At 43.1% G+C, this 14,106-nt stretch overlaps 1 protein-coding gene across 1 annotated transcript; it reads right to left on the reverse strand.

The window, feature by feature from the left end:
- Nucleotides 1-2,981: 2,981 nt before the first annotated feature.
- On the reverse strand, nucleotides 2,982-13,794 carry LOC146423303 (uncharacterized). Its single transcript, XM_085044899.1, has 4 exons — nucleotides 13,774-13,794; nucleotides 12,611-13,072; nucleotides 3,272-4,269; nucleotides 2,982-3,232 (listed from the first exon to the last, which is right to left on the reverse strand). Exons 1-4 carry the CDS (start codon nucleotides 13,792-13,794, stop codon nucleotides 3,205-3,207), a joined length of 1,509 nt encoding a protein of 502 aa, XP_084901025.1. The 3' UTR covers nucleotides 2,982-3,204.
- Between the last annotated feature and the right edge of the window lie 312 nt (nucleotides 13,795-14,106).

Consider the following 14,106-nt stretch of genomic DNA (forward strand, 5'->3'; position numbering starts at 1 on the left):
AAATGATTGACAGTTTCAGCAGCGAACCAGAACTAACCAACAGCGTTGCCAGCAGAAACAGCAGTCTGATACAGAATGGAGCAGATCGGCTCTTCCTTCAGCCTGGCTGCACTGACACCGAGACCAAAACCTATTTCCAGCGATTTACTAATAAAGAAGCATTGTAACAAGATATTATCCTGATAAAAAATAACACCTTGAATACTAAAAGCCTTAAACGAAAGCTGAATTTTGCTAAAGCATTTGTGTGTATGTGTGAATATTGTAGGCCTACTGAGAGTGTGTTGAATGCTTTAATGTGTAGATGAAGCCTGTGACTGATGAGAGTGTGATTTTGATTTCTTGAGAGTTTTGATGTGTGAATGAAAACCTGTAAGTGAAGTTATACTGAATAGTCTAAACTACCTGTTAAGTACTTTTGATTAAGCATAGATTCTGTTAAAGTTAAGTAATAGTGAATTTAAATTCTATTAAGTTGTAAATTCTGTTAAAGTTAAAATTCTGTTAAGTAATATTAAGTGATGTTAATTTTAAATTCTGTTAAGTTTTAAATCTTGTTAGAGTTAAGTTGTTAAAGTGATATCAATGTTAAACTCCATTATAGTTAAGTCCTATTTGTTAGTTTAAAATAAGATTTATTAAGATTAAGTTTTATTCATTTTTGGTGATATTAATTTTAAGTTTTAAATTTGTTAGTTTATATTATTATTCACAAGAGGCCTTTGCAGTTTCATCTTCTTAGTTAAAGTTAAATAATAATATCTACTGTTTTCAAATATTTCATCTCACCTTATATAGCTATCTGCAAAAATAGTAACATGTTAAGACACTCTCCTAATTGATATTAATCAAAGCTTGTTTATAAGATGTTCTAAGAAAACCCTTCCACTTAGCACCTAAGCTCTGGCCAAGCTTTGGTTCTAACTGGCTGGGAAACATGCCATGAGTCCCAAGTGTTCTGCATCAAAATGTGATCAAATAATTTTGACTTGCCAAATTGAGTTTATAAAAGCTAAACCTTCTTCCAGATAAACTTGGAGTCCTTGTCCGGAAAAGGTTCTCCAAGCTTTACCTGTGAAGTGAATGTTTTCAGCAATGACAGTTCCTAGACCATGGCAACATATCTAAATAACTAGTGAAATTTCCTTAAGTAAACTTATAACAATTCTAATAATAAGAATTACTTATAGCAAAGCAAATTAATCTGATAACAGACAACGTCTGTTCTCACAAGCGAAACGGGGGAACTGTTGGAAAACGCAGTTTTCCAGCAAAACATGCTAACTGAGTAAACCTGAGCAGGGCTTCAGTATTCTCAGGCCTCAGTGAAAGTTGTTTTGAAGAGCTGACGCCTGAGAACCACAGCTGTGTTTCTGAGCTGTGGGAAGAATGTCAGGAGAAAGATTAGGGAGTCAGAAGTGTTATGAGAAAAGAATAAGGGAGTTAACAGGAGGATCCCTGAATGTGTGAGAACAGACTGCAGGTGTGTATGTAAATATAATTGGTAAGATCTGTAACAGTATATAAGTCTCTCGTTTGGTGAAATAAAATGGAGCTTACTTTATATCTCATATTGAGACTGCCGTGAGTTCCCTCTCGTCGTTATGTCAGGGGGGTACTGGAAGAAAGCCTTCTCTTCAGCACACTTTTTTCCTATAAAAACACCACGAAATCTCAGAAAAGGTAGAAGCTTTTCTACATGGATACTGAAAACTTCTCCCCTGAGCTTGGACGCAAGCTCTGTGGTAACTTCTTGCGAGATTGAGGGAGGATTCTAATGCATCTCAGCTCTAAAATTGGATTTGGTAAGATCATTGGTTTCCGATATTCTATTATTCCGGCTAACTTATAGGTACCTTTCTTAACTTGCATTATAGTTCAAGCAAGCATTTCTTAACTTGAATTTTTAGCTATTTCTATAGTTCAAGCAAGCATTTACCCCATAATTGCATTTTAGCTATTATAGTTTTGCAATTATGCATTCATTGTGTGTGTGTGTATGTATGTCAATCTGTTCTATGTTTGTATGTTTGTTATTTTCTGTGCCTAATAAATGGTATTTTTAGACTAATCGGCCAAATATCAAAGATCCTTGCGAACGGGACCGAGTCTTGGGGAGCTAGCTACCCTACTCTGTTGCTAGAAGCCTGGCAAACAGCAGAAACTCATAAGGCTCCCGTCTCCCATGTAAGACACAGGGGGAGTGGGGAAAGCCTGTAGTATTTCTTCTAAAACCTGTCCAAACTCAGGGATTCAGTAAATCCTTGTGGTAGTGTTGTCCACCTTAACTGCTGCTTTCTCCCAGTAGTCGGATCTTCCCACTCAAAGGCAAAAATATTTTAACTATCCTCTGCCAAGGGGCAGGCCCAGAAGGCGTCTTTAAGATCCACTACACTAAACCACTGGTGTTGAGCTGGGACTTTACTTAAAAGAGTATAGGGGTTTGGTACCACTGGATAACGTGTCCGAGTCCTCTTGTTAACTTCCCTCAAATCTTGTACCAATCTGTAAGTCCCATCAGACTTCTTTACTGGGAGAATAGGGGTGTTATGAGGAGACATACAAGGCTCCAACGTCCCATCCTTTATCAAACCTTCTATTACCAGTTTTAACCCTTCTCTCCCCTCCAGGGATATAGGGTACTGGCGGACACATATGGGACATTCTTCTCTCTCAATCGTGACCCTTATAGGGTCATGTCCTAGGTTACAATATAGATGCATTTAAGTATTCTATTACCACCAGCTGTGGGCCGTTAGCTGTTATCACCTAACGCGGAGGGGGAGGAGGGGTGGAACCAGGCCTCTGCGTTTACCGAAAGTGTCTCTATGGCTATCGAGAGATCACTCCAGCCAGCACTGCTCTGGTGCTGTACAGAAAGGCCCTTCTCACACCCGTGCCGGTGTAAGGCACATATTCTCACTCACCCACGGAGTTGGATAACTCGTGCGTCACCAGAGACAAAGAACTCAGAGCGCTCAGTCAGCTGGAGGTTCCAGGGGTTTATTCTGAAGGGTTCCAGGGTGAAAGAGGGCGAGAGACCCCAGCCGTCTACATTTAAAGGGATGGCTGGAGGGTCAGGGGAGAGGAGGCGGGGGGAACACCACAACCAATGGAAAGAAGGAAGGGATGGAATCAGGGGTTAGGTTACAGCTGGGGGGATTTACATAATTTGGGGAGGGACCATCGTGTTCTCCAGGGGGGCTAAGATGTCTCCCACCAGTGAAGCTTTGTGGTACTGGAACCACTCAGCTCCCCAGCAGTTCCTGAGGTGGTATTATTCACCCCAACAACTCCCCCTTCCTTATTTAAAGGAAAGGCCTCCCCTACTTGCTTAGTTAAACACTTCTTGAGGCAACCGAACAAGCTTAGAACAAGGAAAATTATTAGGATCACCCACAGTCCAGTTTTGACTAAGGATGCTAGCCATCCCTGAAGTCCCCACTGTCCGAAAAGATCGCCAATCCAGTCTGCTTCTTTTTCTGTCTTCAGTTCTTTGATTTGATCCTTTATTTTCTGTATCGTCGCGTGGATGCTCTGGCTATGAGATGACAGGTTAAAGCAACACAGTCCTTCGAATTCCTCACAGCCATGTCCATGGGCCAATAAAAGAAAATCGATGGCTGCTCTGTTTTGCAGTGTTGCATGCCTGGTGGTTTCTTCATCTTCAAGAAGCTGAGAGAGGGCACTCGAGGTTAGGTTAGCATGCTTTCCGAGCCAGCACTCAAGGTGGCTGAGTTCACCTAAGGCTTTTGCTGCTGCTACTCCAGGCAGGAAAAATGATGCAGCAATCCTTTTAGACAATGTCCAATTGATAATTTCGCTATCACAATTAGGATCTAATTGTTGTATATTTCTTTTTTGGCGGGCCAATCGAGTATGGTTTCTCCAATGTAGAATTTGGGTTTTGTTGGGTGCTAGTACAGAAAGCCTGCCAAGAGTGCACGGTCCCCCTTGGAGCTGGGATGGGATTCCAGACCACGCCTGATTCCCGCAAATCAGGAACATACCTTTGGGCAGCACTTTGGGGTGTACAGATGACTCTGTTGGGATGACCTTTTTATCCTGACACCAATTACTGACAGAGTAAACCTTTCCATGGGGTGTTGCTTTTCTACTATGACTTAATTTCTGGTGTTCTGACCAGGATAATGCCATCCCTCTTTTCGGGCTGAAGACAAACTTGAGGCAAAGGGTAGCCTGGGAGGACCCCAATAATAGTAATTCGTGGGGTTCCTCTGGTGCTGTTGCCAGCGTGCTTACCCATTTCTGTTGGAAAACGCAGTTTTCCAGCAAAACTTATGCTAACTAAACAGGCCTGAACAAAGCCTCAGCATAGCCAGGCCTCAGTGAAAATCCTGACAAGTTGTTTTGAAGAGCTGACGCCTGAGAACCACAGCTGTGTTTCTGAGCTGTGGGAAGAATGTCAGGAGAAAGATTAGGGAGTCAGAAGTGTTATGAGAAAGAAAAAAGGGAGTCACCGGGAAGATCCCTGAATGTGTGAGAACAGACTGCAGGTGTGTGTGTAGTTATAATTGGTAACACATGTAACAGTATATAAGTTTCTCGTTTGGTGAAATAAAATGGAGCTTACTCTATATCTCATATTGAGACTGCCGTGAGTTCCCTCTCGTCGCGACGTTAAATGGTGATCCCGACGACTACGGACACCGACAGCAGAGTTTTACGACCCTGCTTCTGAGAGCGGCGGGAACGGAGAGGCGCCGAAGCAGTGCAGCGACGGTGTGTCAAAATCTTCGCCTGAATCGGGGAAGATCCAGCGGCACAGGCCGAATAGGACCTGCCTACCGTGGGGGCTACACTTCGGTGAACTGCACAAACTCTGGCGATTGTGAGCTCCGACAGAGTGCTTAGACGGTGTCGACCAGGACCCTGAAAACCAGCTGGACCATAATGGAAACAGAGGTAGCCCAATTTTTATTGTTATGCTTTTTAGAAAAGCACGGACTCAGTAAAAGTAGCCTATCACACTTAATGAGCCTGATGGTGGTAGGACAAGCTTATGGATTTTTTACAAATCCTATTACAGTATTCAGTGTGGGAGAGTGGTTGAATTACGGAGCTATTTTACTTTTGGACTGTGATAAAATTGCAAGAAAGCTTGGCAAACCATGGACTAAAGTCGTAGCCTGCTTACAAATACATGCCACAAAGCAAAACCTTGCGTGGCTCACGGCACAGGACATAACAGCCGCATGGAGCAGAGAAAAACCTGTGAGTTACTGTGCCGCTTTTAATATGCGTAAAACTTCGGCAGCCGCAGCGCAGACAGGGAAGCCCCCCCCGCCGGGGGGGGGGGGAGAGAGGGTGCGCCGTGCCACTGCTGGGAGCCGAGAATACAAAGTTACTCGATTGCAACTTTACAACGAAAAACATCTTAGCTGCTTTGTTTGAGAGAGTCACTGTTGAACTTTTGCCAGAACAACTGAATACCATGTTTGAGAGAGCTCAAATATCGCGGGTAAAGAAACAGAGTAACCAGAAATCATCCCGATGTTATCGAAGTGGGCGTGAAAGACACATACGAAAGAACTGTAACAGAAAAGTTTGGTGTTCCCGCTGCAACAGAGATACTCACAGCACAGAAGCTTGTAGAAACAAAAAGAACAAACAGAAAGAGACCAGTGACCGATTAGCAGCGGCGGCCCCTACCCTTCACTGCGCGCCGCCTGCGGACCACACAAACAGACCTGTGGCGGAAGTTGCTCCAGCCGTGGTTTCCGGCCGAATGACAACCAGAGCGGAGGTCCCGGAGGGTGCCCCGGTGGGCGGAGCCGCGAGCCATCCACGCCTCCTTCACTGCCCCAGCTGTGATGCCTATGGTGAAACTCTAAACTCTACTCCTCCCCAAGGATGAAGAAATGATTGACAGCTTCAGCAACTGAAACTCCCTGAAAATGTCCAAGCAGATGGAGCAGATCGGCTCTTCCTTCAGCCTGGCTGCACTGACACCGAGACCAAAACCTATTTCCAGCGATTTACTAATAAAGAAGCATTGTAACAAGATATTATCCTGATAAAAAATAACACCTTGAATACTAAAAGCCTTGAACGAAAGTTGAATTTTGCTAAAGCATTACTTAAAATAGAGTTTGTGTGTATGTGTGAATATTGTAGGCCTACTGAGAGTGTTGTTTGCTTTTCGAATGCTTTAATGTGGATGAAACCTGTGACTGATGAGAGTGTGATTTTGATTTCTTGAGACTTTTGATGTGTGAATGAGGACCTGTGGGTGAAGTTATACTGAATAGTTTAAACTACCTGTTAAGTACTTTTGGTTAAGCATAGATTCTGTTAAAGTTAAGTAATAGTGAATTTAAATTCTATTAAGTTGTAAATTCTGTTAAAGTTAAAATTCTGTTAAGTAATATTAAGTGATGTTAATTTTAAATTCTGTTAAGTTTTAAATTTTGTTAGAGTTAAGTTGTTAAAGTGATATCAATTTTAAATTCCATTATAGTTAAGTCCAATTTGTTAGTTTAAAATAAGATTTATTAAGATTAAGTTTTATTCATTTTTAGTGATATTAATTTTAAGTTTTAAATTTGTTAGTTTACATTATTATTCCCAAAAAGCATTTGCAGTGTTATCTTTCTTAGTTAAAGTCAAATAATAATATCTACTATTTTCAAATATTTCATCTCACCTTATATAGTTAACTACAAAAATAGTAACATGATAAAACACTCTTCTTATTGATATTAATCAAAGCTTGATGTTCTAAGAAATCCCTTTTACTTAGCACCTAAGCTCTGGCCAAGCTTTGGTCCTAATTAATTGGGAAACATGCCATGAGTCCCAAGTATTTTGCACCAAAATGTGATCAAATAATTTTCATTTACCAAATTGAGTTTATAAAAGCTAAACCTTCTTCCAAGTAAACTTGGAGTCCTTGTCCGGAAAAGGTTCTCCAAGCTTTACCTGTGAAGTGAATGTTTTCAGCAATGACAGTTCCTAGACCATGGCAACATATCTAAATAACTAGTGAAATTTCCTTAGGTAAACTTATAACAATTCTAATAATAAGAATTACTTATAGCAAAGCAAATTAATCTGATAACAGACAACGTCTGTTCTCACAAGCGAAACGGGGGAACTGTTGGAAAACGCAATTTTCCAGCAAAACTTATGCTAACTAAACAGGCCTGAACAAAGCCTCAGCATAGCCAGGCCTCAGTGAAAATCCTGACAAGTTGTTTTGAAGAGCTGACGCCTGAGAACCACAGCTGTGTTTCTGAGCTGTGGGAAGAATGTCAGGAGAAAGATTAGGGAGTCAGAAGTGTTATGAGAAAAGAATAAGGGAGTTAACAGGAAGATCCCTGAATGTGTGAGAACAGACTGCAGGTGTGTGTGTAACTATGAATAGTAACTTCTGTAACAGTATATAAGTTTCTCGTTTGGTGAAATAAAATGGAGCTTACTTTATATCTCATATTGAGACTGCTGTGAGTTTCCCTCTCGTCGTTATGTTAAATGGTGACCCCGATGACCACGGACACTACCGGCAGAGTTTTACGGCCCTGCTTCTGAGAGCGGTGGGAACGGAGAGGCGCCGAAGCTGTGCAGCGACGGTGTGTCAAAATCTTCGCCCGAATCGGGGAAGATCCAGCGACACAGGCCGAATAGGACCTGCCTACCGTGGGGGCTACACTTCGGTGAACTGCACAAACTCTGGCAACTGCGAGCTCCGACAGAGTGCTTAGACGGTGTCGACCAGGACCCTGAAAACCAGCTGGACCACAATGGAATCAGAGGTAGCCCAAATTTTATTGTTATGCTTTTTAGAAAAGCACGGATTCAGTAAAAGTAGCCTATCACACTTAATGGGCCTGATGGTGGTAGGACAAGCTTATGGATTTTTTACAAATCCTATTACAGTATTCGATGTAGGAGAGTTGTTGAATTATGGAGCTACTTTACTTTTGGACTGTGATAAAATTGCAAGAAAGCTTGGCAAACCATGGAGTAAAGTCGTAGCCTGCTTACAGAAGCATTGCACGGAACAAAACCTTGTGTGGCTCACGGCACAGGACATAACAGCCGCATGGAGCAGAGAAAAACCTGTGAGTTACTGTGCCGCTTTTAATATGCGTAAAACTTCGGCAGCCGCAGCGCAGCCAGGGAAGCCCCCCCTGCCAGGGAGGGGGGGGGAGAGAGGGCGCGCCCTGCCGCTGCCGACAGCCGAGAATACAAAGTTACCCGATTGGATGAAAAATCTGTTCCTGTCTCAATGTATCACAGAGCTTGGCAATTTTACAACGAAAAACATCTTAGCTGCTTTGTTTGAGAGAGCTCAAATATCGCGGGTAAAGAAACAGAGTAACCAGAAATCATCCCGACGTTATCGAAGTGGGAGTGAAAAAAACATACGAAAGAACTGTAACGGAAAAGTTTGGTGTTCCCGCTGCAACAGAGATACTCACAGCACAAAAGCTTGTAGAAACAAAAAGAACAAACAGAAAGCGACCAGTGGCCGCATGGCAGCGGTGGCCCCTACCCTTCATCGCACGCCGCCTGAATGCCACCAAGAGAGACCTGTGGCGGAAGTTGCTCCAGCCGTGGTTTCCGGCCGAATGACAACCAGAGCGGAGGTCCCGGAGGGTGCCCCGGTGGGCGGAGCCGCGAGCCATCCACGCCTCCTTCACTGCCCCAGCTGTGATGCCTATGGTGAAACTCTAAACTCTACTCCTCCCCAAGGATGAAGAAATGATTGACAGCTTCAGCAACTGAAACTCCCTGAAAATGTCCAAGCAGATGGAGCAGATCGGCTCTTCCTTCAGCCTGGCTGCACTGACACCGAGACCAAAACCTATTTCCAGCGATTTACTAATAAAGAAGCATTGTAACAAGATATTATCCTGATAAAAAATAACACCTTGAATACTAAAAGCCTTGAACGAAAGTTGAATTTTGCTAAAGCATTACTTAAAATAGAGTTTGTGTGTATGTGTGAATATTGTAGGCCTACTGAGAGTGTTGTTTGCTTTTCGAATGCTTTAATGTGGATGAAACCTGTGACTGATGAGAGTGTGATTTTGATTTCTTGAGACTTTTGATGTGTGAATGAGGACCTGTGGGTGAAGTTATACTGAATAGTTTAAACTACCTGTTAAGTACTTTTGGTTAAGCATAGATTCTGTTAAAGTTAAGTAATAGTGAATTTAAATTCTATTAAGTTGTAAATTCTGTTAAAGTTAAAATTCTGTTAAGTAATATTAAGTGATGTTAATTTTAAATTCTGTTAAGTTTTAAATTTTGTTAGAGTTAAGTTGTTAAAGTGATATCAATTTTAAATTCCATTATAGTTAAGTCCAATTTGTTAGTTTAAAATAAGATTTATTAAGATTAAGTTTTATTCATTTTTAGTGATATTAATTTTAAGTTTTAAATTTGTTAGTTTACATTATTATTCCCAAAAAGCATTTGCAGTGTTATCTTTCTTAGTTAAAGTCAAATAATAATATCTACTATTTTCAAATATTTCATCTCACCTTATATAGTTAACTACAAAAATAGTAACATGATAAAACACTCTTCTTATTGATATTAATCAAAGCTTGATGTTCTAAGAAATCCCTTTTACTTAGCACCTAAGCTCTGGCCAAGCTTTGGTCCTAATTAATTGGGAAACATGCCATGAGTCCCAAGTATTTTGCACCAAAATGTGATCAAATAATTTTCATTTACCAAATTGAGTTTATAAAAGCTAAACCTTCTTCCAAGTAAACTTGGAGTCCTTGTCCGGAAAAGGTTCTCCAAGCTTTACCTGTGAAGTGAATGTTTTCAGCAATGACAGTTCCTAGACCATGGCAACATATCTAAATAACTAGTGAAATTTCCTTAGGTAAACTTATAACAATTCTAATAATAAGAATTACTTATAGCAAAGCAAATTAATCTGATAACAGACAACGTCTGTTCTCACAAGCGAAACGGGGGAACTGTTGGAAAACGCAATTTTCCAGCAAAACTTATGCTAACTAAACAGGCCTGAACAAAGCCTCAGCATAGCCAGGCCTCAGTGAAAATCCTGACAAGTTGTTTTGAAGAGCTGACGCCTGAGAACCACAGCTGTGTTTCTGAGCTGTGGGAAGAATGTCAGGAGAAAGATTAGGGAGTCAGAAGTGTTATGAGAAAAGAATAAGGGAGTTAACAGGAAGATCCCTGAATGTGTGAGAACAGACTGCAGGTGTGTGTGTAGCTATGAATAGTAACTTCTGTAACAGTATATAAGTTTCTCGTTTGGTGAAATAAAATGGAGCTTACTTTATATCTCATATTGAGACTGCTGTGAGTTTCCCTCTCGTCGTTTCTCATTACATTTCTCCCAAGCTTCTTTCTGGGGGAGCACCTCGTTTGCAAAAGGCAGTTCATCTTTGCGGAGAGGGATCCCCACCAGGCATGATGAAAGTGGGTCACTGACGCTGCCCATAGACAGGCACATATGGTCTTGCTGGAGTGCTTTTGCCAATGTAACCCATATATTGGTCTTTGGCTGAGGGACAATCCATGCGGCAACCTCTGGTGGTAACAGGATGCAGGAGGTCAGGAGAATGCAGAGGTAGGCAATTACAGGCATGGTGGTAAGAGAGGTATAGGTAGTCCTTTTTTCTGTGGTATTTCAAGCAAAAATCATTAAAAGATGGTTTTCTGTTACTTCTTTCTTTTTCCCCTCTCATCCCCCCTTTTTTTTCATAAGACACAGGTAATAAGGTTGTGGGTTAGGGAAACACATGAGGGTAACAGATAAGGGATTTGTGGGTTTGGGGAACTGCTTGAAGGCGGCACAAATAGCTGTTCACGTGGCTGGAATCTTGCGCCGACGTCTTCTCTAAGCGGCACTGGTTTCTTTGTCTGGAGTTTCTTTGTCAGTGTCTGGTGTGTCATCTTTCGCCTGCTCAGGAGCTGTCACTGACGGTCGGAGGTAGGGCTTTACATATTTTCCTGGTATCCACTTGGGTCCTGAAGGTGTGGAAACACAAGCATATCCCCTCCCCCATACAATTAGTGAAAAAGGGCCTGATATTTGATGGCTTTCTGGATCTTTGATTAACACTGGTGGTTGTTCTTTCAATTTGGCTTGGGTCGAATTGGTAAAATGCCGGAACACAGGGGGGTCAGGCTCTTCAAACGAATTGTTTAAGAAATTTATTGTAAAAAGGGCTTTGCAGAGTCTCATAATGGGAGAATTGAGTTCTGACCCTCCCCGCTGTTGGTCTAGGACCCTCTTAATTGTCTGGTGGGTCCTCTCAACTATGGATTGTCTTGTGGGGGAGTGGGGGATACCTGTAATGTGTTTGATGCCCCATGAGCTAAAAAACTCTTGAAGTTTGTTAGAGATGTATGCTGGACCGTTGTCAGTTTTTATCTCAGCAGGAACGCCCAGGGTAGCAAAAGCAAGGAGAAAGTGCTGTATAACATCTCTTGCCTTTTCTCCTGCATGGGCAGATGCAAAAACAGCTCCAGAAAACGTGTCTACAGAAATGTGTACATATTTCAATCTGCCAAACTGGGGGACATGGGTTACATCTGTTTGCCAGACTTCACAGCTGCCTAGACGCCGGGGGTTAACCCCAGACCCTAATGATGGCACTTGGTAGCTCTGACAGCTAGGACAGGTTGCTACAATTGCCCTTGCTTGGTTACGAGGTAGTTTAAACATTCTCATCAGTGCTGGTACATTCTGATGGTAAAATTGGTGGCTCAGCTTTGCCTGAGCAAAGGTGTCTGGAATGTTAGGAGCTTTCACCGGCATAGCCAGAGCATCTTCCCTCCGATTCCCTTCAGCAACTGGTCCAGGGAGATCGGTGTGTGACCTCACATGCATCACATAGAACGGCTGCTTTCTGTGGGAAAGCAGAAAAACAAGTTTTGAGAGCAGTTTATACAATTTAGGATTTGACACTTCTTTTAGCCAGGCATGTTCTGCTCTGGCGACTACCCCAGCTACATAAGCTGAATTTGTTACCAGATTAATAGGTTCTTCGAACATCTCAAAAGCTCTAACAGCAGCCGCAAGCTCCGCAATTTGCAGAGAGCCTTCGATTATTTGGATATCGTGCTCCCACACTTGCGTTTCGGGATGTTTCCAAGTCACGACTGACTTATGGGATTTCCCGGAGCCATCTGTAAAAACAGTTAGAGCCCTGAGAGGGGTTCGACTTTGGAGTTCTTTTGGGGCCAAATGAAAAGCCGAATTGAAAAATTTATGTTTTGGATGATGATTTGAAATCTTGCCTGGATAACTATCCAGAGCAACTTGAAGGTGTTCATTTGTTTGGAGTATGTTTGCTAAGGATTCATTTTCCAATGACGGATAGATGCAGGTGAAATCACACCCTGCAAGGGTACGGAGGCGTGCTCTGGCTCTCATAATTAGTTGGGCTACTTGTTCCTGTCGTGTTGTTATGGTTTTGAGCGGTTGATGTGGTAAGAAAATCCACTCTATTATAAGAAGTGGGTCTTTTTGTGCAGTGTCCCATTGAAAAATCAGTCCATACAGCTTAGGTGACTCACCCAGAACGATGAAATTAAAAGGCAACTCAGGACTTGTCCGATGGGCTTGGCGAGAAGATAGGGCAAGCTGTACCTTAGCGATGGATTCCCGGGCCTCCTCTGTGATGACTCGGGGCGAGTCCAGGTGGTCACAGCCTTTCAGGAGGTTAAACAGCGGAGCAAGGTCCTGCGTAGTAATTCCCAGCAGAGGACGAATCCAGTTTATAGAACCACACAGTTGGTGCAAGTCCCGGAGTGTCCTTGGGTTGTCTTTGATGGTGAGCTGCTGGGGTACGATGGTCCGTTCGCTGATGCGGAGTCCCAGGTAGGTCCACGGGCAGGTACGCTGAATCTTTTCCTGCTGGATCTCAAACCCTGCTTTCTCAATGGCTTGAATAGTTTTTTCTAGAGTTAAGTTCAGGTATTTATCATTTGGTGCACAAATCAACACATCATCCATGTAGTGGAGAATGATAGAACGTGCAAACTCTTTGCGGATGGGGGACAGGACGCGAGCCACATACCATTGGCAAATAGTTGGAGAATTTTTCATACCCTGGGGTAACACACACCAGTGGTATCTGCGCTGGGGGGCTTCCTGGTTTAGGGATGGCACGGAGAAAGCAAACCGAGGAGCATCACTTGGGTGTAGGGGGATTGTGAAGAAACAGTCCTTAATGTCAATGACAGCAAGCTTCCAATTCCTAGGAAGCATTGAGGGCGAGGGCAGGCCAGGCTGTAGGGGTCCCATATCTTCAATGACTTCATTGATTTTCCTTAGGTCTTGGAGGAGCCTCCATTTGTCTTTTCCAGGTTTCCGTATGACAAAGACAGGGGAGTTCCAAGGGCTATTAGATGGTACAATGTGACCCTTGGCGAGCTGTTCTTCTACTAGGGATTCTAAAGCGCTGAGCTTCTCTTTGCTTAGGGGCCACTGGGTCACCCAGACTGGGTCGTTTGTCTTCCAGGTAAGGGGTGGGGTGGAGCACACCCCAGTGGCCCCAACTAGAAATCCTGAGATGGAGGTGGGATTACCAGCTGAGTCCCCCACTGGGTAAGGAGATCTCTGCCCCAGAGGGTAAAACCAGAGTCAATTACGTATGGGCGGATGGTGGCTGTGTGTCCTTCAGGGCTTTCTATGATGATATTATTTGTACTCCTCTGGGAAGTTGCTGACCCTCCTATGCCTGTGATTCTGCCGCCTGCTGGTTTGGTCTTCTAGTCCTGGGGCCATTCTGCTCGAGAAATGATGGTTACATCGGCCCCTGTGTCTACCATCCCCGTCAGGTAAGCAGTGGATTTATCATTGTGTAGTTTACAATGCATCATGGGCTTGTCTGCGCCTACAACTTCTGCTCACCATATGGAAGGTGTTCTGTGGCACTTGGGGTGGTTTTCAGGTAGTATGATAGCTTGTGCTACTACCTGACCCTTTGATAGAAACCAGGGAGTGTTGTTACAGGAGACAGAAATTTGTACTTGTCCACTGGGGTCTATTTTGTGCACCTCGGGTAAAATAAAAAGTTCGGGTGGACCGTGCTTAGTGTCCCCAACTACTAGAATGTCCACAGTCCTGTCAAAAGGTTTTTC

Source organism: Lichenostomus cassidix, unplaced genomic scaffold, assembly GCF_008360975.1.
Source record: "Lichenostomus cassidix isolate B80296 unplaced genomic scaffold, HeHo_3.0 HiC_scaffold_904, whole genome shotgun sequence".
Taxonomy (NCBI): Eukaryota; Metazoa; Chordata; class Aves; order Passeriformes; family Meliphagidae; genus Lichenostomus; species Lichenostomus cassidix.

Excerpts from the sequence above, each read along its gene's own strand:
- LOC146423303 (XM_085044899.1), bottom strand. The coding sequence starts at position 13,794 with ATGGTAGACACAGGGGCCGAT. Across the intron at positions 13,073-13,773 it reads TGGTAGACACAGGGGCCGAT|GGTATGAAAAATTCTCCAAC; the intron begins GTAACCATCATT and ends GTGTTACCCCAG. Across the intron at positions 3,233-3,271 it reads GTTGGGGTGAATAATACCAC|AAAGCTTCACTGGTGGGAGA; the intron begins CTCAGGAACTGC and ends TTCCAGTACCAC.